This window comes from Fundulus heteroclitus, chromosome 20 (genome assembly GCF_011125445.2).
Source record: "Fundulus heteroclitus isolate FHET01 chromosome 20, MU-UCD_Fhet_4.1, whole genome shotgun sequence".
Classification (NCBI taxonomy): Eukaryota; Metazoa; Chordata; class Actinopteri; order Cyprinodontiformes; family Fundulidae; genus Fundulus; species Fundulus heteroclitus.
The window spans coordinates 6463290-6487983 of NC_046380.1; the positions used below are offsets into that span (position 1 = coordinate 6463290).

Genomic DNA, 24694 nt, shown 5'->3' on the forward strand with positions numbered 1-24694 from the left:
AAAAATCTCTCTACAATTACACTGTCGCGCTGCGTTAAAGGATCCTGTCTATTGCGCAATACGCGATTAATTCGAAAAACTCTGCAAATTATTCTTGCACCTTCCGCAACAGGTTGCTGTCGTAAAAATGGACATGGATACGGCAGACTTCCCTATCTCCTATACAGCCGTGATCTAACCTTGTTTACATGAAATAAACCTGCTCTCGAGCAGGCTTAAACTGGCGAACATGTTGCTATGACAACAAGTGCAGGAAGTCTTTCGAAGAACCAAACGATCCAAGATCATGCCAAATCGTCAACAATGAAATCCTGCTAACTGAGTTAGCGACGTACGAAGAACGGACCCCAGAAGTAGTTCCAGACCGTACCATGAAGTTTGAAAGGAGAAAAACTTGACAAAGACGTGTTGATGGAGAGGACCGATTGTGTTCACCCATCCTGGGAGAACACTGAGAATGATTTAGGTTCATTTTGAAGTAAATTTCTTACTTATTTAAAAGATTAGTGCCAAATTTGCCAACAGGCCCCAAATCTCTTTTGACATGTCTGCCAGAGTAGCAGTTAGCTTGACTCCCCCATGAGAGCTGTTGACTAATTCTCCAAACTGACTTCACCCTAAATGCTTTCTCCTGGCAATGTATATTTAAGATCAAAAGCTTGCGTTTTTCACATTTGCATATTAGGAGTGTACAGCTTTTCTTTGCTTTATCATTATGTTTTATTTTTTATTCAATATTAAGCTATTCTGATAAACTTTCCTTTATTTATGTGTCAGGCTATTTAAAGTGATTTTGGAAATATGATAATTCTGACTTATCCCACAATCTTTCCTTCCTTATTATTTTTCATCAATCAAAGTAATAGCTCTGGACAAAGATTGTATTAGATCCTCTGTAGACAGGAGAGAAGTTGTAAATAAGAGCTCTGTCTTCTTCAACAGGATTGGAGAAGCGGTGCTGGCTCTTCATGGCTTAAAGAAAAAAATGAAAGAGGAGACAATGATGATACGGCTGAATATTGCAACAAATAAAAAACAACTTTAAAATACTCTTTTTATAATCTAAATGTTCCATGGGAAGCTACCAAGCTTGATGTAAAGAAACTACAAATCTGGTTCAGAAAAAAATAAAGATGGTTTAAATTTGATAACTGTCTCAAAACGTCCATCCATTTTCTAACATGTCTATCCCTTGTGGGGTTGTGAGGGGTGCTGGTGCCTATCTCCAGCTGTCAATGGGCAGGAGGCGGGGGACAGGTCGGCAGTTTATTACAGGGCAACACAGAGAGAAACAGGACAAGCAATCATTCTCGCACACACTCACACCTAAGGAGAATTTAGAGAGGCCAATTAACCTAACAGTCATGTTTTTTTTGGACTGTGGGAGGAAGCCAGAGGACCCAGAGAGAACCAACACATGCACAGGGAGAACATGCAAACTCCATGCAGAAAGTCCCAGGGCAAGGGTAGGACTTGAACCCAAGACCTTTTTGCTGCATGGAAACAGCGCTACCCACTGCCCACTGTGCAGCCCTGTCTCAAAACGTTTTATATACAAAAACACAAACTTTTGGAAGAAAGATTTGGTGGCAGAAATGTAGTAAAAATGCCTTTGACAACATAAAAATGTTGAAATACAGTCACAGGTTTTATTTGTTACCTTCAGAGACAAAGAAGGTTCCAGTGTAGAAGCTGGCTCTTAAAGCAGAGACAGTGTGAACCATCCCTGGATTATCGATCCACTCAAAAGGAATCTTTTCTGGATGCCACATCACCGCGTAGAATGGGTAATGATAAGCTAAGAAAAAGCAGAAGTAGTGTTAACATACTTTATGGGCATGGTTTTTAATTTAATGTAATTATATTTATGTGACAAAAGACACTGATTCCAAGAATTCTAGAGACTGTAGCATAACAGACCCACGTTCACTCTTGCCAAGTCCGCTTACTTCATGCGACTTTGGGCTTCTGTTTTCTAAAGTCGCTTGTAAATTTCATGAGTGCGGGTTGCGTTTTTTTTGGGCTTGTTTCTGAAAGTGAAATCACTTATTTAGGCTCTAAAATAAGTAACGATAAACAGGAGTTATAAAGAGACCTGCTTGCACTACAGACACAGTGAGTATAACCATCTGAAATATCCCTCCGCCTCATTACGACTCCTATGTCCGCCTCCTATGTCATCCTCCTCTAGACTGACATAGGAGCCGAGGGAGTAAAGGCAGAGAGAGCTATGTTGTCCGTATTTTCTGAAGTTTACAGTCGCAATAACTTATTTAACTGGTGATAATTGCTGAAAGTAGATTATGTGGTGCAGATCACCATTTTGAGCAGAGATTGGTTCTAAAGATGAGTTTTGACACGCTGATAACATCGCAGAAACCCAACTCATAAACCATACTTTAATGCTTATTAGTTGTCTCTGTATTTGACAAAGTAAGGCTGAATCACATTGCCAAATGAAGTACCTGGAGTTACAGTGTCAGCACATGAAGCTGTGCTAAACAGTTCTCTTTCAAGGGTGTTCAGCTCCTGGCACAGTTTCAAGCAAAGTGTAAGACTGGAATGACCTGGAAATTTAAAATTTTTTCCAGGCTTTAAAAAGTCGTGTGTTAAACTCCACGACTTTTCCTTCCTAAGTCCAATTGAATGTAACCATTTTTTTAAACCATCTGTACAGGATGGGGTGTTTCTAGAGTGGCACCGGAGGGGACTTACTCACTTTAAGGACCTTTTCATAGAAAAGAATATGGCATCCTTTGAGGAACTCAGCAATAAATATGGTTTACCTAAATACCATTTTTTTTTAGATATTTACAAACCAGAAACTTTATTCAGTCTCACTTGTCAGGCTCAGTCTATCTGCCAGAGCAGACACTGTTGGAAACCATCCTATTATTGAATCCAACTCTTAAAGGGCTGGTTTCATGGCTTTATAATAAAATGTTGACTATGAAAGAGACCTCCACACTTAAACTTAAAGAGTCATGGGAAGAAGATTTGAATATGACCATACTGGATGAGACATGGGACTCTAAACTTAAACTGGTGAATACAACATCTCTGTGCGCGCGCCACTGTCTCATCCAGGTTAAAATACTACACAGAACCCATCTCTCCAAAAGCAAACTATCCTATTTCTATCCAGAGGTCACTCCATACTACGATAAATGCAAAACTGCCGTAGCCACACTGATCCATATGTACTGGTCCTGTCCCGCTCTTGGTCAGTTCTGGACAGATGTTTTCCATACGATTTGTCTGGCTTGGCCGGAGTGGTGGTAACACCTGGCCCTCTCTTGGCTTTGTTTGGTTTCAGTGGTGATGGGTCGCCTTTACCGACCTCTAAACGACAGGCACTGGCGTTTTGCTCATTGTTGGCGAGGCGCACAGTTCTGACCAGGTGGACGGTTGTAGCTTCTCCAACTCACAAGCAGTGGTTATGTGACCTTATGTCATGTTTGAAACTGGAGAGAATTAGAAGCTCTCTTCAACATTCAACTGGCAAGTTTGAAGAAACATGGGGGCCCTTTCTTGACTCATTCCAAAACTTGCAATGATGCTCCGGATTAAAAAAGTTAATTAATCTTAATAAAATGTGTTTCATCTCTGTCAGGGATAGGAACGTAGTGCGTAGACCTACTTGGTAGTGACCTGGGTGGGCTAAATGGGATTACTTTGTAGGTGTTATGTCCACCAGGCTCGTTTGGTGGGATAACATTACAAGGAGACCACACAAGGATTTTCTGGTTAAATTAAAACTGTATTTTATTAAATTATACTAAATAAATTAAACCTGAAGAGGGAATACCTGAAATAAGAAACCAAAATGGATTCATGCAAACCCCATAACTAACCAGAAATAAGCAAATGCAAAACAAACCTAACAAAACCCAACCATAAGACAAGCTACAAACCAAACCAAATGGGGATCTGAGGAGGGAGAGCAGGAAGAGAGCCTCTTCTCTTCTTCTTCTTCTTCTTCTTGATTTTTATTGGCGGTTGGCAAAAAACGTTTAGGTGAGCATTACCGCCACCAACTGGTATGTACGACGGAGTATTAGGGCCACACATGAAGAGAAAAAATATTTTTGACATGACGAGATTAAACTCGACATGTCGACTTTAAAGTGGCCATGTCGACATTAAACTCAACATTTCGAGAATAAAGTTGAAATGTCATGTCGACTTTAATCTTGACTGTCGACATTAAACTCGCCATTTCGAGAATAAAGTTGATATATCGTGGCGATTTTAATCTCGACATTCCAAAGTTTGGAGAAAAGAGCAACCGCACTCCACAGCTGCAGTCTCTGTGTTTTAATTAAGTGTGAAGGTAGTCTTTGCCGTGCTGCAACTGTACAATCATCACTGGAAGCGGTGGCCTACCAATAACGTAACGTCTTTCCCTAATGATGCTTACCCGGGTTCGCAGTTCTGAATTTGAGATTCTCGAAATGTTGAGTTTAATGTCGACATGTCGAGTTTAAAGTCGACATGTCGAGTTTAATCTCGTCATGGCAAAAAAAAAAATTCCCTTCATGTGTGGCCCTAATACTCCGTCGTAGGTATGGAGTGTGGACCTCATGACAAAAAAAAAAAAAAAAAACTATATCCTATTATACAACCTACTCTGTTTCAAAAACTCAAATATGACCTGATATCCTCTGCTTCCTGATTCTTTTCGCAATAAATCAACAATATCAAGTTTACTTTTCCTGTTACTAAGTTTACTTGTCAACCTGTTTCTCTGAATCCAATATTTATTACACTTCAAAATGACATGTTCCACAGTCTCATTTTCCCCACAGTCACATTTCCCTGTCTGATGTTTACCTATCAAAAATAAGAGCCTCTTCTCTGCTGCATGCATAGCAGCTTTAAAGCAACAGAGCACCAATCAGGGAAATGCATCCCACCTGCAGAAAGCCTGTCTCTCGAACCCTACAAGGAAAATACGGCCAGGACTGACTGCAGCTGTAACAGTAGGGATTAATTTTCTGTTTATTACTTCATGTCTGTCTATGTTGGATAAATATTTATTTGTATTTACAACTGTATGTACAACAGGAAAAGAAAACTCAATAAAAAGACAGTGATTAAACATCACGAGTTATGATTAGCGATTTAGCCGTTATAGGCCAGAATTTAACATTTTATGGCACCATGGTAATTTCATTCCAATTCTGAAAAGTGCTTGAAAAATAAAAAAATTAAATAATTTTTTGTACAAGCATGTTTTTTGTTAGTGTCATTTATTGCAAATTGCATTTTAAAATGCTCAAATAGGCTTTTACACTTTTAGAAATAAAAGGATAAAATATGCGAATAATTTGCAATTAACCTTGAGTTAACTATTGACATTATGCGGTTAATCTCAATTAATATATATATATATATATATATATATATATATATATATATATATATATATATATATATATATACACACACACTTTCTGCACAAGTTTTTGCGTTTTATGTTGAGATGTTGACGCCATCTGGTGGGCACCTATCTGTATAGAGAATTGTACATAACTGATTTTTGCATAAGGAAATTTTTTGGTTGATTGGTTTATGTTTTTACTGAATATTGTGAAGTACAGTAAAATGAAAACATGATGAAGTTACACTTTGAATTCAACACAAATATTATCTAATAACACAGTAATGTATAAGAACAAAATTAGTATTAAATCTCATACCCAGATGATTGATAGGGAAGTTTGTCAGGACAAATATATAACTATCAAAACACATATCACCCTTCACCATTACATGTACAACAATAGCAATATACTAAATCTTCAAGTGCGGCTCATGAAAGTGCTCAAATTAAAATGTGATGAAAAGAATCCTACCTTCCATAGTGGAGATGAATTCTTTCTCTCCATCGCTGTTGGTGGACAGGACTCTATAGAACCTCTTCAGTTCGGCATTTTGGCTGTAGTTCTGTAAGTTTAGGCACACATATAACGTTGACTTAGATGTGTTGTTAGTTCCATGCTCCATGACAGGTTTCAAGATCCACTGAAGACCACACAATGAGAAAAAAAAAACACATCAGGTAATAGTTTGAATGTATGTAGTTTGTCCATTAAGGTCTTTCACATTCTGTGCACTTTTACATTATCATCATCATAACAACAGGTTCAGTTTTTTCACAGCAGAAGGATTCTAGACATCTGTGATGGACTGCCAACTGTCCATCACAGTTGGCAGTTGCATCTATTTGCTGAAAACTCTTGCCTTTTCATACGAAGAGCATCCAAGCATAACACATAACTTATATGTTTTGTACTCATGAAATCCTTGATTTCAAAGAATTGTCCAAGAGTTTACTGATGTTTGTCTGGTTTAACGAAGAGAGAAAGTGGGAAAGATGTACCCGGATCATTCTAAGGAGCTATAAGTGATATACTTACTGTAAAATCTACCAAACTCATTCTCATTGGTCACCTGGGATGGTAGTAACATTCTCTATAAGCAATCAGTCCACTCCATCAACAACATCTTTGTTAAGTTTTTCTCCTGTCAAACCTAGAGCTACTGTCCTGAACGACTTCTGTTCAGAGTGTAGCCCGTGTTTACCTCCTGGTTCCTGAGCCAATCATATAAAAGTTCCCAGAGTTCCCAAATGTATTTGGTATTTTATTCTGTCAAAAGAGCAGCAGCATGCTAACATGGAAGCCAGTAAGAGAAACAGACCAGAAATAAAACAAGATATACCTGTTCTGTGGAATAAAAATTCAACCCAGCCACACGCCGTTTAAAAATGGCGTATTAGATTGTTGTGATTGGAAAGCTGTGGAACCAACTAGAGCTACAAGGTCAGTATTACTTATAGCTCCTTTAAAGATGGTTTAACAGTTTTAACAGATTAGATCAGTTTACTAGTTTTCTTTAATTTAGACTCATAATTTCCTGGGTGGGAGATCTTAAAAGGGGGGAAGCATAACTAATAACATTTTACAATAGAATGTCAAGTAACTCTCACAATAAAGAGCTAAAAATAGAAACCAAAATGAAGTCACCTTTAGTGAAGGAGTTTTTATCATGCAGTCATTTATACTTCAACTGCTGAGGAATAATTTAGAAAGGTAACAATACCAACTAATATGTACTGTAATGGCAGAATTATTATCCAATATACAGTATTTTCTTGTTATTAATAAACATCCACAATAAGACCCTATTCTGTCTGTTTTTTTTTTTCTTTTTGCTTGCCATATATTTATTTCTTTAATTCGATCATTTTAGCTACCCTATTTTTAGATGTGTGTTGCTTGTGTTAAAAAATACATACGTAAGGAAAATATATGCTATTGTTTTCTTTTTTTGCTTGAGGAATAAATTCAAATGTCCGTACACATCCCTGCTCATGTCACTCAGATTCACATTTTTCCCTCTCTTTTCTTCTTTTCTAATATTTAGATGTGTATATTTTCTCCTACAAACTGCCCAAAAACTTAAACCTGAGCTAATTGAAAGTCTGTTCTTATCAGCTCAACTTTGTTGATTTTTAAGTTTATCTGATCATATGATTAATTCGGACTTTGTGGCGCTGTGTTTAATGTTGGGTGCCTAACGTTGTGCAATAGGGGACAGTCAACTGTTTGTGATATGTTTACAATTTTATTAAATCAATAATATAGCACAGGGGTGTCAAACATACAGCCCGCGGGCCGCTTCCGGCCCGCCGAACAATTTAATGTGGCCCGGTGGCTAAATGCATTATCATTATTCAAAAAATAATAATAATTCCCCAGTGTCTTGTCTGGCAATGTGGCAATAAGAATTGTTGTCTTAATGCCACAAAGAGCTCACCAGATTTGACTTTCATAAGTGGAGCAGTACTGCTTTTGCCATAGTGCTCCGCTTGATTTATGAATGTGAATAGTTTTATTATGATTCATGCGGGGAATCTCGCAAATGATATGGACAATACAATAGGAAAGTAGGAGAGGAAAGGAAGAATAAGAACAAAAAAAGAAAAGGTGAAAGAAAGAGGAGATAAAAGGAAGAGAATGATAAAACAATTATTGAAAAAAAAAAAACATGTATTTCGTTTAATTGAAAATCTGCAGTTCCTATATTGTCCACAAGGGGCGCTGTGTTTTAATCAGCAGATGGTAGCACTGAGCTTCAGATGTGGAAAATTGATTTTAAATCATTTTTTAATTTTTATCTCTTTGATGTATTTTGTCATGGAGGACAGTGTCTTTAAGTTCCAAAAAAATGTGAATACATGTATTTTCAACATTGTATAATCACTGTGATCAGTTCTTAATGATCACATTTACTTGTGCATAATGCACAAGTAAATGTTTAACTGAGTAAAAGTATTGATGAAATTGCACATACTTTTATTAAAAACGCTGAGGTTATTCATAATATATTGTGTAAAAGTGAAATTTATTTAATATAAAAATAAGTCCACTTTTATTAGTTCTATTTAATCTTGCAATGAGTTTACTCGTGTCGCCCTCTCGAGATCAGATTAAGCTGTATGCAGCCCCTAAACCAAAATGAGTTTGACACCCTTGATATAGCTAACGGTCTGCATCTATCACAAGAGGTGACTCATCTCTCAGCGGGGACAAGGAAAAGAGAAATACCTGCATGGAAAGACTCAAGCTATGGGAGTTGGGAGTGATGTTTTCATTAACCAGAGACTGCAGCACATCCTTGGGAAAATTCCTGAACAGGCGACTGGACTGGGCCGCTACAGGACAGAGACAGAGGAAGAAATGTTTAGACAAACAGAATAACTAAAAACAGAATTCCTTCATATAACAGCTGCAAAATACTAAGCAGTACGATGGAAATCAGTAATGATTTCATTAGACCCTGATCACACAATCAACATATTGTGTGCAATTTTACACTTAGACTTAGACATCTTTATTTGTCATTTTGTATGTAAAGAGAGCATACAGAACAAAATTTTGTTGCATACAGCTTGTAATTAAAAAGTAAACAATTGAAATGTAAACAATGCAGGAGAAGAGAACAATGGAAACCATTTGTATTTGCAGAAATGATGGTGCAAAAGGCATTTGTGCAAAAATGCATCTGGAAACTGCAAGTTTCTAGAATAATCTGAACTGGAGACAATTAGCGAAAGAGAAATGTATATCTTCTTTGGAAAGAAAGTCAAGAAAGCAACGGCACAAAAGTATTGATGTCTTGTATGCCTATTGTTCCTTCCGGAACATTAAGAACATTGATCCCTCCACCCTTATTTCAAGTATCCACTCTTCCTGCCTCCTTCAATTCAATTCAATTCAATTTTATTTATATAGCGCCAAACCATGAAGCATGTCATCTCAAGGCACTTTACAAAATCAAGTTCAATCATATTATACAGATTGGGTCAGATTATACAGATTGGTCAAAATGTCCTATATAAGGAAACCAGTTGATTACATCAAAGTCCCGACAAGCAGCATTCACTCCTGGGGAACCGTAGAGCCACAGGGAGAGTCGTCTGCATTGTACATGGCTTTGCTGCAATCCCTCATACTGAGCAAGCATGAAGCGACAGTGGGAAGAGTCAACTCCTTGACTTCAATAATCTGCTAACCCCTGATGACCTGGTCTTTCACTACAACACTGGTCTCCATAATATCCTTGACTCACTTGCTCCACTAAAAAATAGATTTGTTTCTTTTTCCGTCTCCGCCCCCTGGTACACCCCAAATTTCCGACGCATGAAAACCAAAGGACGGCAACTCGAAAGACTTTATAGAAAAACTGGTCTCACTATACACAAAGAAATGTACAATAATCACATTATTCACTATAAGGACTCCATTGCCAGCACAAAATCACAGTACTACTCCAGCTTAATCACTGCCAATCAACATAGCTCTAAGTCACTTTCTCTATACTCAACAATACTATCAAACCCCAGGACTCTTTCCCCCTGCACCTTTACACAACCTCTTTCTGCAATGACATCAAGTCATACTTCACAGGAAAAATCAAGAACATTCACCAGAACCTTGGATCAACAGCTCATCTCAGCACCTCAGCAGATCTTCCCTTGCCTACACAGTCACTCTCCTCCTTCCATCTTCCCACTGTCTCGGAAATCACAGAGCTCATCCAGAAATCCAAACCATCCACCTGTCAACTGGACCCTTCCCAACACAACTTGTCAAAACCTGCCTCCCCTCTCTGGTTCCCCTCATCTCCGCTATCATCCGCACCTTCCTCACCACTGGAACTGTCCCTACACCTCTCAAAACTGCTGCCATCACCCCGATTGTAAAAAAAAAACTGGTGCCGACCCGATCAGCTTCAACAACCTCCGTCCTATCTCCAATTTACCCTTCATTTCCAAAATTCTTGAAAAAAACAGTTGCCTCCCAGCTCCATACTCACCTATCTGCCAACAGCCTGTATGAAGAATTTCAGTCTGGTTTTCGGCCACTCCATAGCACTGAAACAGCACTCATCAAAATCACCAATGACCTCCTCATGGCATCTGATTCTGGACTACTCACCATCCTCATTCTCCTCAACCTGAGTGCAGCCTTTGACACCATCTGTCACACCACTCTCCTCAGTAGGCTTTCTTCCATTGGCATCACTAACACTCCGTTGGACTGGTTTATTTCCTACTTCTCTGACCGCACTCAGTTCATTCAACTGAAGACCCTCAAATGCACCCCCTCCCCCGTCACCTCAGGCGTGCCCCATGGCTCTGTACTCGGGCCCCTCCTCTTCATCATCTACCTCCTTCCCCTTGGCAATATCTTCCGCAAATTTAACATCCACTTCCATTGCTATGCCGATGACACCCAGCTCTACCTCTCCACGCAACCATCGTCCTCTCTTCCCCCCACCTCCCTCACAAATTGCATCTGTGAAATAAAAGCCTGGTTCACTAACAACTTCCTTCAATTAAACAGTAATAAAACTGAGGTTCTCCTCATCGGCACCAAATCAACTCTTTCCAAATCCGACAGTTTCCCACTTATTATTGACAGTTCCTCCATCTCCCCCTCCCCCCAGGTTAAGAGTCTGGGTGTCATCCTCGATAGCACCCTATCTTTTCAATCCCATATCAATGGGATTGAAAAGAGCATTCAGCCGCTCTGCCCCCCGCCTCTGGAACTCTCTACCACCCCTACTTAGAAACACGGACTCACTTCTCCATTTTAAATCACAACTCAAAACTCATCTGTTTAAGACTGCCTATTCTCTTTAATTATGTATTTCCCTGTCCCAGCCTTGGTATTTTTTAAATGTTTTTTGTTTTGTTTTTTGTTTCTGACATTCTGTTTTTTACCCTTCTGTACGGTGACCTTGAGGGTCCAGAAAGGCGCCTTTTAAATAAAAGGTATTATTAGGATTTAAAGCATGTCACTCCTAAAAATGAAAGCCTCTGTTTCAATTAGAACTATCTTTAAAAATCAAGATGAAATAAAAAAAAATGTCACGATATGTTTTAGTGTAATAAAGCCAGCCTAGAAGTTTTGCAAAGCTAAAAATTATCTTTAATTTGATGGAACAAGGTGTACCTGGGTGTGCCTGAAGAAACGGGCACACCCAGGTACACCTTGTACCTGGGTGTGCCCGTTTCTTCAGGCACACCCAGGTACACTAAGGCGTACACCAAAAACCTCCCTCTGACCAATGGTCAGAGGGAGGTTTTTTAGTAAAACCAATATCAAAATTTAGAAATAAGTAGCATTTTCTAATTTACAGTACAACACAAAAAAATCATACCTTTTGAACTTTTTAACATTTGATCAAGTTACAACTGCAAACATCAGCATATTTAACCTGGATTTTATGTGCTAGATCATCACAAAGCAATGCATAATTGTAGAGAAAGGATTTTTTTAATACATCAAAATATGAAAGTGGGTGTGCATCTTTATTTATACCTCTAAATCATTACTTAGCAGAACCACCTTAAGTTGTATGGATCTTCCATATGTTTTGAGACAAGTCTCTACCAGCTTAAAGAAATTAAGAGACTGGTGAAATGAAGACGCGTGTAATGTTTGTAGTACTGGCTCTGTGAAACAACAGTCTGCCCATGACAAGATAAAACATTAATGACACCAAGTGGTTCCAAACTGGAACAACACCCACACAACAGTGGAAAAAACACAAACAGCCTGCCATTTCCTCAACGGTCCGTTGCTGCTGTGAAACTCCACTGAATTTTTACTTCCACAGGACAGGTATATGATGTTGTATTCTGCTCTATTTGTGGCCCGCTTCTCTTATTGGATTCCATTGTTGCAGGCTGCTCCTCTTTTGCCAAGATAAAATACCAAATTCAGCGCTCTGATTAGGGAACCCTGGGAGCTCTCATATGATTGGCTCAGGAACCAGGAAGTAAACACGGGATACACACTGCACCACAGTAGTTCCAGAAGTTACCTCTAGGTTAAAAAGGAGAAAAACTTGACAAAGACACTGTTGATGGAGAGGACTGATTGTTTATAGGTTAATTATACAGTAAATTTCTTATTTGAAGTGCTGGATTGGTGATATTTAGATTTTAGTATAGAGGGCATTTAAGGAACTGTAATGCTATGATTACATAGCCAGGGCATATATAACACATATAACAGCCAGGGCCCAAGCAGGACATCTTTGTGATATAAAATTTGTGGGAATTAAATAATAAACAAAAAGACAATAATCATACCTGGCGAGAAAACGAGAGGCAATGCCACAGCCTTGGTTTTGGTGAGAGTGAGCAGGTTTTTTCCGGCCGTGAGGACGGAGAGTTGGTGGAAGCCCTGGCATGTTCCCCAGAGAGGGAAGTAATCCCCTGCATCATTGGCCTAAAGAAGGTCAGAAAGCAAGGAATTAAAAGTAATGAAAATGATAAAGGTATGAAGATTTGTTTTTTGCTTCTATCCTGCAGCCAAGCAATGATCACATTTCAGAGAATATCTCCAGGAGTTATTGAAGCTCAGCATTCTGGACCGTAGATCAAATGTCGTACCTTCAGAGCCAAGTTGTAAAAGATCCTAGCAACTCGAGTGGACTGGGATGTCTGAATGTCTAGGTCTCCCCCTGGCAGCAGCAACCTGAATGAACAGAATCTTGATAAATGTAGCCTGTATGCTAAGATTTGAAAGAATCAATCAAACTGAAAGATAACCATGTTGTACTTTTTTTATTTTGTATGAAATACTTCAGGATCTCAGTTTATTAAGCCAGTATGGTCTGACACTAGTATTGTACAAGTAACCAGGTCATCTTGTCATAATTTCCTTTAGACTGAGGATGACTTTCTTTTTTTTTTAATCTGGCTTTTTCGGGTGGTGTTGGTGGGAAATGCAGGAACACAAGAAGGAAAAAAATATGCCTCATAGTCTCCAAACTGTTTCAAAATAACAGAAGTTGTTTTGAGAGCCAGAAGACATTCATCTTTACAACACTGGGTGATAAAATGTTTTTGTTGATGTCAAGCAACACTGATCCCTGGTTTAAAAGCACAAAATCAGTGAACCTGTGTAATAAATTTCATTCCAGGTTCTGCACTGGCTAGTCAGTGATTCTTACTCATCTGTAGAGACGAAAGAGGCACAGCTGAGCAACAGCAACGGGGAAAACAAGATGTCCTGGTTGGTTCTATGCAAATATTTAAACCTAACTCCACCTTCTATTCCATGTTACATAGGTATTATGTCACTATCAAAAAAATCCAGAAAATTGAAAAAAAAACAACAACTCATAATTAGAAAGAGCTGGAACTGTAAGGATGTATAGAAATAAACTCACCCATTTATTGAGTTGAATATCTTAATATATTCTTCTTCTGTTAGATTGATCCTGCAGAACAAAAAAAAGTTAAATAATTAAAAGCCTGACACCCAGCTGATTAATTAATTTATCAATTTATTTGCTGATATTGTCATGATATTTTTTGAGGATGAACCCGGACATAGCTCGCACACACAGGGGTAAGATGTTAAGAGAGTTTATTTTACAGTTGGGTGTGGAATGACATGAATAAACCAAAGTCTGTTTCCAAGCGGAGTTGTTGGGTGCAGAAGCTGGATGACAGGAGTAGTGCGGAGAGAACTGACCAGGACCTGATGACTTCACTTGAAGACCAAGACGAAATTCAGGAAACGAAAAGCAGAGCGTCGGAGCGGGTGGCTGGAGACCTAGACTGATTGCCTGAGCCGAAGACTGGAAGCCGAGGCAGCGCCGCCGACCGGAGCCGAGCTGGAACGGAGCTTCAGGCTGTGACTGAGCTGGAACAGAGCTGAAGAAGAGTCTCTGGCTATGACTAAGCAGGAACGGAGCTGAAAAAAAGTCTCAGGCTGTGACTGAGCTGTGACTGAGCTGGAACAGAGCTGATGCAAAGTCTCTGGCTGACTGAGCAAAAACAGAACTGACACAGGATTACTGGCTGAGACTGAGCAGGAGTTGAACACTAAAGACCGGCACCGAGAACAGACTGAGGTGGGTACATATAGTGGTGACAACAGGTGGAAACAAATCAGAGATAATTGCAGCCTGACAGGTGGAACCAATCAGGCTGCGCAGGGAAGGGAGAGAGGTAGGGAGGCTCAGCATGCAGCCTACAAGCTGCATCCTGACAGATATATATATTTTTTTGTTTAGTACTATGAGCAAACTTAGCACACTAAAACACTAAATACTAGCAAAGTATTACAGAGATTTTGCTGTTTTCAGTAGAGGGGTGTGGTCAGCAATGATACACACGAGGGTGTATAGACTCCGCCTACGTAGAAATCCACTACCAGCACCATCACAGAAAAGGCTGTTGGTCAGACAGGAATTGCTGAAAGGGACTGACACCATTCAGGAATCTTTGCTCTTAAGTGTTTTTTTTCTAGTAGGACTCCTATAAAAGGGGTCCCCTTCAAATGATTGTAAAAATTAATCCAGCTAAGTTTCTTTATGTTCACCAATATGTTCTGGCACAAAATACCCAAAGATATCTTTTTGTCAAAAACTTGGAAAGTGAAGGACCATAGTAACCTTACTGTTGTGACAAACCTAGATTCACAAACTGAGGAAATTACAGCCCTGCATCAGAACCCTTGTGAAAGGCTACACCGCCGTTGTAATTAAAGACGGTCTGTGTAGCCGGCTGGGATTTAAAGCAAGACAGGACCTCAGACATCTGAGACACCGCTGGAACATTGAGGAATTGTGCTGCTTTTAAAAGCTGGGCGTTTTAATATTTATTTTTTGTTCTTGTATATTAGTTTTTTTCTGTATATGAGCTGAAAAATTATCATTTTCTAGTAAACCATTTCTTGCTACAAAAACATAATTAAAAGGACTTAGAAGTCCACAAGACAGACCAGTTTTTAACCTTTTGGAGCTTTCTGGCTGTTATTTGATGTTTAACACTCAATGCTCAACTCCTTTGAATCCACAACAGTTAAGATTTTTAGCAGGATAAAGCTGGCTTTTTTGTGACATATTAACTATAAAATAAAGGAAATCAATACTGCATGAGAGAAAATGCATAAAGAAAGGCTTTTAAGACACAAAAATGAGGAGGACATTTCTCTGCAATTAAACAAACAAGACAATAGGTTTTACAACTTCTGCATTCACAAGAATATATGAGGTGCTTAGCTGCACTCAGGTCCCCCCCCCCCCCAAGGGGGGGGGGGGGGATTTTGCCTTCTCAAACCCCCAATAGCTAATGGCTGATGGACGCTAGGGCTGGACAATTTAGGGAGAAAAAACAAATCCATAACATAGAAATCATAGACAGATGTCAACAATTATCAAAAATTTCAGGACGTTTTTTAAGTGCAGCCCTGGCCATTTTATGCTGTTGCTTAGCAACCTATTTTTAGATAAAGAACACACAAGCACTGAATTCAAACTAAACCCTTTATTCAACCAGCTTTTTACCAAAACCGAAAGTTTTAAAAATAGAAAAAAAGATCAGGGTGCTCTCTGAACTCTTTGAAAGGGGCGGAGCTTAGTAAGGGAGTGTTTCTAGGTCTACGTTTGTGATTGGTTGGGAGGATGTAATGACTGTAAATTGACCCACATGGCTAGAATGCAAAACAAAGGAAACTGTTATTTTATTTAACGTTTTATTGACCCTTTTTTTCAATTGTCAATATATGTCTATGGATCGATATATATTTTTATTAAATTATTGTCCAGCTCTTGTGGACAATCATGCTAAACCTGGCTCTGCTGGAGTACTCTTTCTGTTAAAAGGAAGTTGTTTCTTTCCACTGTTGTAATGTGTTTGCTCAGGCTTAGGGATTGCTCTGACTCTACCTAGCTGGGTGTTGAAAAATACCCAAAATTATTCCTGTGTGTCCTATTTATTCCAAACATTCTACAGATATTTAAAACAGACATTTTTGATATAATCATACAGGATAATAATATATGGAAACTCATCAGGTGACTGTGGATCAATAGTTGAAGCAGTTGTCTTCCAATCGGACAATTGTGGGTTTGGTTCCAGCTTCCCCTTATGTCACAGTGCCCCTGGGCAAGGCATTTAACCCCAAGTTTCCTACCAATCTGCGTATTGGTGTATGAATGTGTTGTTATGCCATGATAGTGATCTCAGATTGAACCCTGAACAGTGGATGATTCAACAAAGAAAGTCCACTCCTGCTGCAAAGGATAAGGGGGGGCCAGGAGAAGCCTTCCTCTCCCCCTCTCTTGCTCGTCCCTTCTTCTCAGCAGGAGGTCAGCTGTGACCACCTCCTTACAGATAAAAGACACAGCACACCTCTGCCCGCTCCTCTCTTCTCTTCGATCTCTTCTCCTGACTCCAAGCTGCTGAGACACAGAGATGACCAGCTCTCAAGGAGAGGGGGGAGCCATGTGACTGAAGGCCTCCCGGAACCATCGATGGGGCCTGGAAGAGGCCGCGAGCAGAAGGGAATGAGCCTTTCTGAAACTCAGTTCCTCCCTGGCATAGGGAGAAACTGCCAGCCAATTCAAAGATAAGTCTCTCACTTCTGCTTAAAACAGATGCCGAAGTGAAGGAATCCGTCTATGCCAGCTTTGTTCTGCTTTCTCAGCGCACCACAGACGGAGCTGGTTCCAGGCAACGCAGAGCTGAAAAGCCGGCACAGAAGCAACGTCCCCATGCCGAGGAGAGATCTGCCTAAATTGTGACTGCAACCGGGGTCAGAGTCTGTCTGGAGGACCAGGCCTCCGACCCGACCACGCCGTTAGCCACATGCTGCTGTAAGGCTAACGCTAGCCTTACAAGAGCCAAGCGCTAGCCCGCTAGCGCGAACCAACAACTTCCTCCTTCAACGCCCCTTCCGTGAATGGCCAAACTGAACAGAACTGAAAAGGACAGGTTTGGGCAGCGGGCTGAGGGTGAAGTAAAAGGTTTATTGGGAAATGTCTTGTAAACCGTGGTGTTTAGAACAAAGAGCTAACCGGTAGGTCGCGCTAGCTAACAGGATATTAGCCTTGCTAACATCCGGTTTCGGACCCCTAAAAAGGAGTACGCGTAAAGCGTAACTACTCTGCTCTGCCATCCTCCGATGGTGTTATGAGCCTTATTCCCGCATCAATATGGTATATTAATGCCGGTTTTCAAGGCAATTTCGGCAACTTTATGTTGTAACCTCTTAGCCACCGAGTTGCCACAGCGACCCCATGCGCCCGGAGGGAGAATCGCATTAACAAACTCGGTCGTTTCTGAATTAAATGATTTTACAGGACAAACGGTCCTCAGAATATTATTTCAACAAATAATGTTTTGTTTGACTTGGTGTTACGGCTGCAGTCAGTCCTGGCCTCATTTTCCTTTTAGGGTTTGAGACACAGGCCTTCTGCAGGTGGTATGCATTTACCTGATTAGTGCGCTGCTGCTTTAAAGCTGCTATGCTTGCAGCAGAGGAGAGGCTCTCTTCCTGCTCTTCCTCCTCAGATCCCCATTTGGTTTGGTTTGGTTTGGTTTGGTTTGGAGTTTTGTAGTTTGTCTTATGGTTGGGTTTTGTTAGGTTTGTTTTGCATTTGCTTATTTCTGGTTAGTCATGGTTTCTTATTTCAGGTATTTTCTCTTTGGGATTTTATTTCTTTAGTATAATTTAATAAAATTCAGTTTTAATTTAACCAGAAAATCCTTGTGTGGTCTCCTTGTAATGTTATCCCACCAAACCTCAGATCCCCATTTGGTTTGGTTTGGTTTGGAGTTTTGTAGTTTGTCTTATGGTTGGGTTTTGTTAGGTTTGTTTTGCATTTGCTTATTTCTGGTTAGTCATGGTTTCTTATTTCAGGTATTTTCTCTTTGGGATTTTATTTCTTTAGTATAATTTAATAAAATTCAGTTTTAATTTAACCAGAAAATCCTTGTGTGGTCTCCTTGTAATGTTATCCCACCAAACGAGCCTGGTGGACGTAACATTTGGGCTTTGCATTGTGAATGGATTGAAATACATGGCAAATGTTTTAACTCCATTCCATGTTTTTGTTAATCAGATCTGCAGTGAACCAGGATTCACTGAAGTATTCTGATTATGATCAACCACTTTTGTTTGTCTTTTGTTTGTTTTGCATGTAAATAGTTCCTTAGCTTAGCTTCTTTTTATCTTCATTTTGCTTAGTAGTTTAGTTAAGTTTCACTAGCCTAGTAGAGAGGATTTATTAGTCGAAATATTGTGTTAATTCAGGTAAACAGCATTACATAGTGATGTTCTCTGGATGTTCATTTTATTTCTGTTATTAAATTCTTGAACTCAAAAAGAAGCTGTCACTCCTTTATTCTATGTGTGTGCAGGTTTTGCTGTTAAAAGATCGCTAGTGCTCGAATTCATCCCTTTCAACCGTTGTCTTGATATCAGCTTAAGAGCTGATCATCACCAGACAATACTTAACAGACAGAGAGTTATTTATGAAACATTAAATAACTTTTAACAGTGTATAATTGCACAACAGTGTACATGTTGATAATTGCAACTGGGTGAATGTGGCTATAGTGTAAAGCACTATAGTGGTCGGTATAACTGGAAAAGCTAAGTTCAGTCCATTTACCAAATTTTTCATTACAACTACATTCTGTCAGGATCTGGGCTTTGTTTTGGCTGTTTGTTAATTCCTCAGGTTTTATTTCTGTTTTAGGTTCTGCCTTAGTTTTGGTTTATGTCATAGTTTGGGTTTTGATTTTGTTTATGTTATCAATTCACTTGGCCTGCTAAGATCACTTCTCTGTATCCAGCCTTTAATCAGTCAACTCAGTTCACCTGCCAGCTATCTGCCAGCTCACCTCTTAGTCACCACCCTGTCACTCCCCTTCTCCAGTCACCATCCAATCAACTTCAGTTTACTTCCAGTCACTTCCCTTCCCCTGATTAGCTCCACCCATTCCGGTAATTAGTTTCACTCCATTCACCTGCTCATTCCCCTACTTATACCTGCCTCTGCTCCCTGCAATCTGCCAGATCAATTCAAGCCTTTGGGTGAGTCTTAGCCAGTGGTCTTTTCTGATTGCCTGTTGATGCTGACCCGATTGCCTTTTTTTTTTACTTCTGAGCCAGCCTGATCCCTGAACTTGTTTTTCCTGCCCTGTCTGACTGCTTACTTGTTTTACCGACCTAATTCTGCCTTTGATTATCTGAGCTTGCCTGATCCCTGTCTGTATTCCTTCCTTTTTTGGACTGCCATTTTGTGTATCGACCCTGGAATATTATTTGACCACCGAGCCTGCTTATCCCTGTCTGACCTATTTTTGAGCTTTATTAAAGCCTTCTTATTTGCACTTTCGGGTCTGGCTGAATACTGGGTCCTCAATCTCTCGTTCATGACACATCCATCATAATTGGAAACTTTGCCATTTCTCATTATGTATTTTGGTGATTATTTTCACTTTGTATGGACACTATATGTGTTAATATACTGCTAATGATTTTGAAAGCAACCATTTAGAGTTTCTTCATGCAGACAATTATAATTCTTTAACAGGAAAAAGCAAATGATTGCTAAAAACATTTCATCACAATCGTCTACACGCTTGTGGTGACCATGGTAATCTTGACTGGTAAATCAACCAGTACTAATATTTAATGGATTACACAGGAATGTACTTTTAAACAGAGCAAGAGTGGATCTGTGCATATAATAACGTCTGCAGTATCAGTGGTTAATCAGTAATACTTGCAATAAAAAGAAAATACACAGAGGTGTGATGTGTTGAGGCTTTTCTTGAACTATTTTACCTGATGGGTACAACCCTGGCTCCAGCACTCTCCAGGTATTTGATGTAGGAGGCAGCAATATAAGAAGAACCGCGAGCAAACTGGTCGTCAGTCAGGTGTTCTTGCGCTAACACACCTAAAGATGACACAGAGATTCTCAGATATTTCATACATTAACAAAGGTCTCTGTCTGTTACATTATGATTGCACCACAAAGAAAACACAATCATGTAATAAACATGTGATGTTAACTTGAACTGTTACATTTTTAAACATATATGAATTGTGCTCATGTATTGTTTAAATCTACAGAATTTGTTGTCTCCATCAAATGACCAAAAAAAACTACAAGAAGCAACTGGAATAAAATATTTGTCAAAACAAGCATTTTGTTTCATCTCATATTTAGTGAGTTTCCATAAATGTAGGTCTTTAATGAAACATTAGAATAAATGTCCTTGTTATAAAACAATCAACTGAATTTATCTTAATTGTGGTTATAGTTCATGACTTAAATCTTGCTCTGTTTTGTTTTATGACAGTGCATCATTTTTCACTCATCAGGTATCAATTTGAAATAAAACATCTGTGTGTGTGTTTCCATTTAACAGGTGTGTGTATGCTTTGGAGGATGGGTTTATGTAAAATGCCAAAAACAACATCAACACAGGCTGTGCCCTACCCCCTTCAGCTGTTCAAACATGATGTTTTTAACCAACCTCAAACAGAGGAGGAGGCCTTAGGTTCCAACTCTCAAAAACTTACAATACAGCTATAGGATTAATTCCGGCCAATCATCACCTCCATTCTCTTCCTCATACGGGTGATCAAAACATCATTCCTTTAAGCCAGGCCAATAACAACCCTAACGACTCCTCGTTACAGAAGAGTGGACCAGTTTCGGTTCAATCTGCTGGCTTAACGGTTTTAACAACCACCCATTACTAAGGGGTGGACCTGTTTCTGTTGTATTTGCATGTTATCTAAGCCATTGCAAGGCCTTTGTTTGGACAGCAGTATAAAGCTTGTTACTCCACATTATTCCAGACTTTTTGAATTAAGAATGCTTCCTGGAGAGGAAGCGGAACGTCTTCAACTACAAAAAACAAGTCCACTTGCTTTGTTTTTTACTCTTTTTGGAATGTCCTGTCTGTTCCTGTCTATGACTCTGCAGCTCCATGACATCACTCCCTGATCCTTGAGGTTTACCTGCAGTCAAATCTGAGTGATTACACCTGTGACATCGCTGATTATTGGGAGCTGTTGCACCTGGGATGAGCACAATGAATTCCTGGCTCTCCCAGTATGTAAGCGCCAGATTCTGGTAAGACATTGTGTGAGTTGACCATCCAGTGTTCCTTGTATTGAGCTCCTGTTACTGACCTGTCTTGTTCCTGTTTTGCTCCCGCCTGCCTTTCCCCTGTCGGATTCTCCTGTTGACTTCTGATTTCAGGCCACTGACTCCCGCCTTGCCTATCAACCAACCCTGCCTGTGCCCCTGTCTGATTTTCATGCCCATAGGGCATGCCCCACTTGGATACCTCTGCACAGCGTGTGTAATAGTAATAGTAATATAGTAATATCATCTTTATTGTCATTGAAACATACATTGAAACATACATTACAACAAAATTTGTTCTCTGCTTTTAACCCATCACCCTTGGGGAGCAGTGGGCTGCCATGTGTGGCGCCTGGGGAGCAATCTGGGGTTAAGGGTCTTGCTCAGGGACCCAGAGTGCAGGCGCTGGGAATTGAACTGGGTACATCCTTCTCTGAGTGCAAGCGCGCTGCTCTAACTACTCAGCCACGCTGTTAGTAGTTAAATACCAAGGCTTAGTCCCCTCATAAGTACAGACCCCGCCCACATTAAAGTCCACAACTGGCACCTTGGTCTGAAACAAATTAGTGATGGTTTCATTTGAATTGGATATTTTTATTACTATTTAAGTTAAATCATAACATAGTAAAAGTAAATAAATGGGTTGGAACTGACAAAATATAATAAACAAGCATAAACTTTATGCAGTTACAGAATTCTTCAGCATGATTTAAGATTTGCCAGAATAGGCCATGCCAATGAGAGAAACAGGGATAGAAAAAAAGGAGTGGTGGGATGTGTCTCTCTATATAAGCTGGGAACGCCGGGACCTGGTGGAAGCGCATGAAAAATAAGGACGAGAAAGCTCTGGGAGTCCGATGCAATACATGATGTACTTTCATATTGGATAGCATGTGGTGTAACTGGTTGTAGTTCAGGTGTGGTCATCCAACCAAAATTTTATTATTTAAAAAGTGTACATAAATGTGGGTAAAAAAAAAAAAAACATTATTACAGGAAAACAAATTTTCAGTTTCTGAACTTGTTCTGTCTCTAAACATAGTTTTACCTTTTTATTGAATTGTGTTTAAATACTCTAAACTGAATAATCACAAACATACATTTGTCAGGCATTCTGAAATTGCTAAATGATAATTATCTCTGACTAACTCTGGAAAGACAGCATGACTCATTGTTGCCTCAGACAAACAGAACTGATACAACCACGTCATTTTTGTTGGGCAAGTTGCTCAAACATCTTTTCAAATGCTGTGGTTTATTGTTCATCTGGAAGACCTATTTGTGCCCAAGCTTTAACATTCTGGCTGATTACCTGAGATGTTTCTTCAATATTTTCACAAACATATTCCCTATGATGCTTAAGGTGTATCAGTTCCTCCAACTGAAAAACACCTTCATTACTTGATGCAACCATTTTTATGCTGCTTTACGGTAATTACTTTTTCCGGTCTGACTGGCTTTTCAGGTCTGTAAAGAATTTGCTTCACTGTGGATAACACTTCACCAAATTTTTATTTGGTAAAGTGTTTACATGCTATTTTACTGTTATTTTGAGGTTCATAGCAGATTTTTCAGAATGACACGTTTATCTCTATCTCGAGACAAAATCCATCTCATATGAACAGCGTGACAGTTGCACATAAACATGTTCTTTACTTGTGTAAAATTGTTTGAGAAGTATCTGGAAACTGTGCCAAATTATGAATTAGTCATGCCCTTGCTGGTTTCTGATGTTATACAACAAAGCAGCATGTTTGAGAGGATTTGAAAAACATCCACAGGGGTGCCTCGGATGAACTGAAAATATATGATGCTTTATTATCAAATTTTACAAAACTATCATCATCTGGGCTTGCCCAAAATGTCTAGAAGTACAGCAACTATAGAATATGAAAACATATATATGTTAAATTAAAGAAATTGATAAAAACATATTTATTATTGTTCTCAATATTCTTATATTTAGAAAATTAAAATAATGTTTTTACATTTTTAATGACTAGGTAAAGGTTTGTTAACTGAAGTATTACTTCAAAGTTATTAATTTCAGCTTCATAACGGGGAATGATAAGCTACTCATTCAAACATGCATGCAAACAGCAACAGGCCTTAGCAGGGCTGACAATATTAACTCACTTCATTTATCATTTATCATGCAATCACTCCGAGTCATGGTCACACATTTCTGGCCACAATAGTCTTTTTTTTTTAATCTCAACTAAAGTCTTGAAACTCGTCTGATCGCAGTGACTGTTTAACTCAACTCTGAAAAGTCTGGAAAAAGCTGACACGTTTTAATGAAATATAAGTAGCATTAAACAAAAATGCTCCGTGTTTGCGCTTATCCGAGCTTCTGCAGAGCAGAGCCAAGACTTCCCAAACGTTTGGGATTCAACACTCACTGACATCGCGGAGGTTTTATCTCCATAATCTTTTTCCTTGACACTAATCATTAATAATAAATGATGTTTGTAATCACGCTACTACTGGTCAAACTTAGTGCTTAGTTCAAATACTACATAATAACTACGATAATCCGACCAGCAACCTCCGGGCGCTTTTTGGAGGAAAATAAATGACAGCTCGTCGTGTTTTACCGATGATGGGTCGCTCGTTGAGCGGCTGGCTTTTGGCCGCGGCGCACAGGCAGGCGGTCATAATTCCAAAGTCTGCACAAACCCGCCGGAGATGAAGGATGGAAGCTGACCTCACAGAATGACAGACGACAGGATGATCCCAGCCTGGTTAGGGATTTAGAAAATAGCAACGCTCGGATAAAAGGTAAACGCTGCCTTCTGGTGATGATGCCGGCGGTGCCTGAGCGAGCTCTGAGGCTGCTGCTGCTGCTGATGCTGTCCGCCTAATGACGGTCTTTACCTCTCCGTCAGCGTCACAGCATCACGTGTGAGAGTCGCTTAACAGCGTCCTGTCTGCACAGGTAGCGACTGAATGCCCTGGTGTGTGAGATTCGGTTCCCCGGAAAATAATATGTCGCCCCTATGGAAAGCCGATTGAGGATTTATTCTGATATCTTGATATCAGGCATAATTGTCATGTACATGCAAGCCATTTCTGCCCACTAGTTAACTAGTGAGCCATTTCTGTGTGAACTACTTAACTAGTGACAGTCAAAATGCCCACTAGTTAACTAGTAAGGCCCAAATTCTCTCTAATTAAGTAGTTCATATGTTTCATATCT

General features: G+C 39.5%; 1 protein-coding gene across 1 annotated transcript; it reads right to left on the reverse strand.

Annotated features, from left to right (window-relative positions):
* Positions 1 to 362: 362 nt before the first annotated feature.
* On the reverse strand, positions 363 to 24484 carry zgc:171566. The gene is made up of 10 exons (XM_036152145.1): positions 24373 to 24484; positions 24093 to 24236; positions 20178 to 20292; positions 13759 to 13809; positions 12977 to 13061; positions 12674 to 12812; positions 8616 to 8722; positions 5859 to 5949; positions 1661 to 1798; positions 363 to 972 (listed from the first exon to the last, which is right to left on the reverse strand). The coding sequence occupies exons 2-10, from the start codon at positions 24151 to 24153 to the stop codon at positions 851 to 853; spliced, it is 909 nt and encodes a 302-aa protein (XP_036008038.1). The 5' UTR covers positions 24154 to 24236; positions 24373 to 24484; the 3' UTR covers positions 363 to 850.
* Between the last annotated feature and the right edge of the window lie 210 nt (positions 24485 to 24694).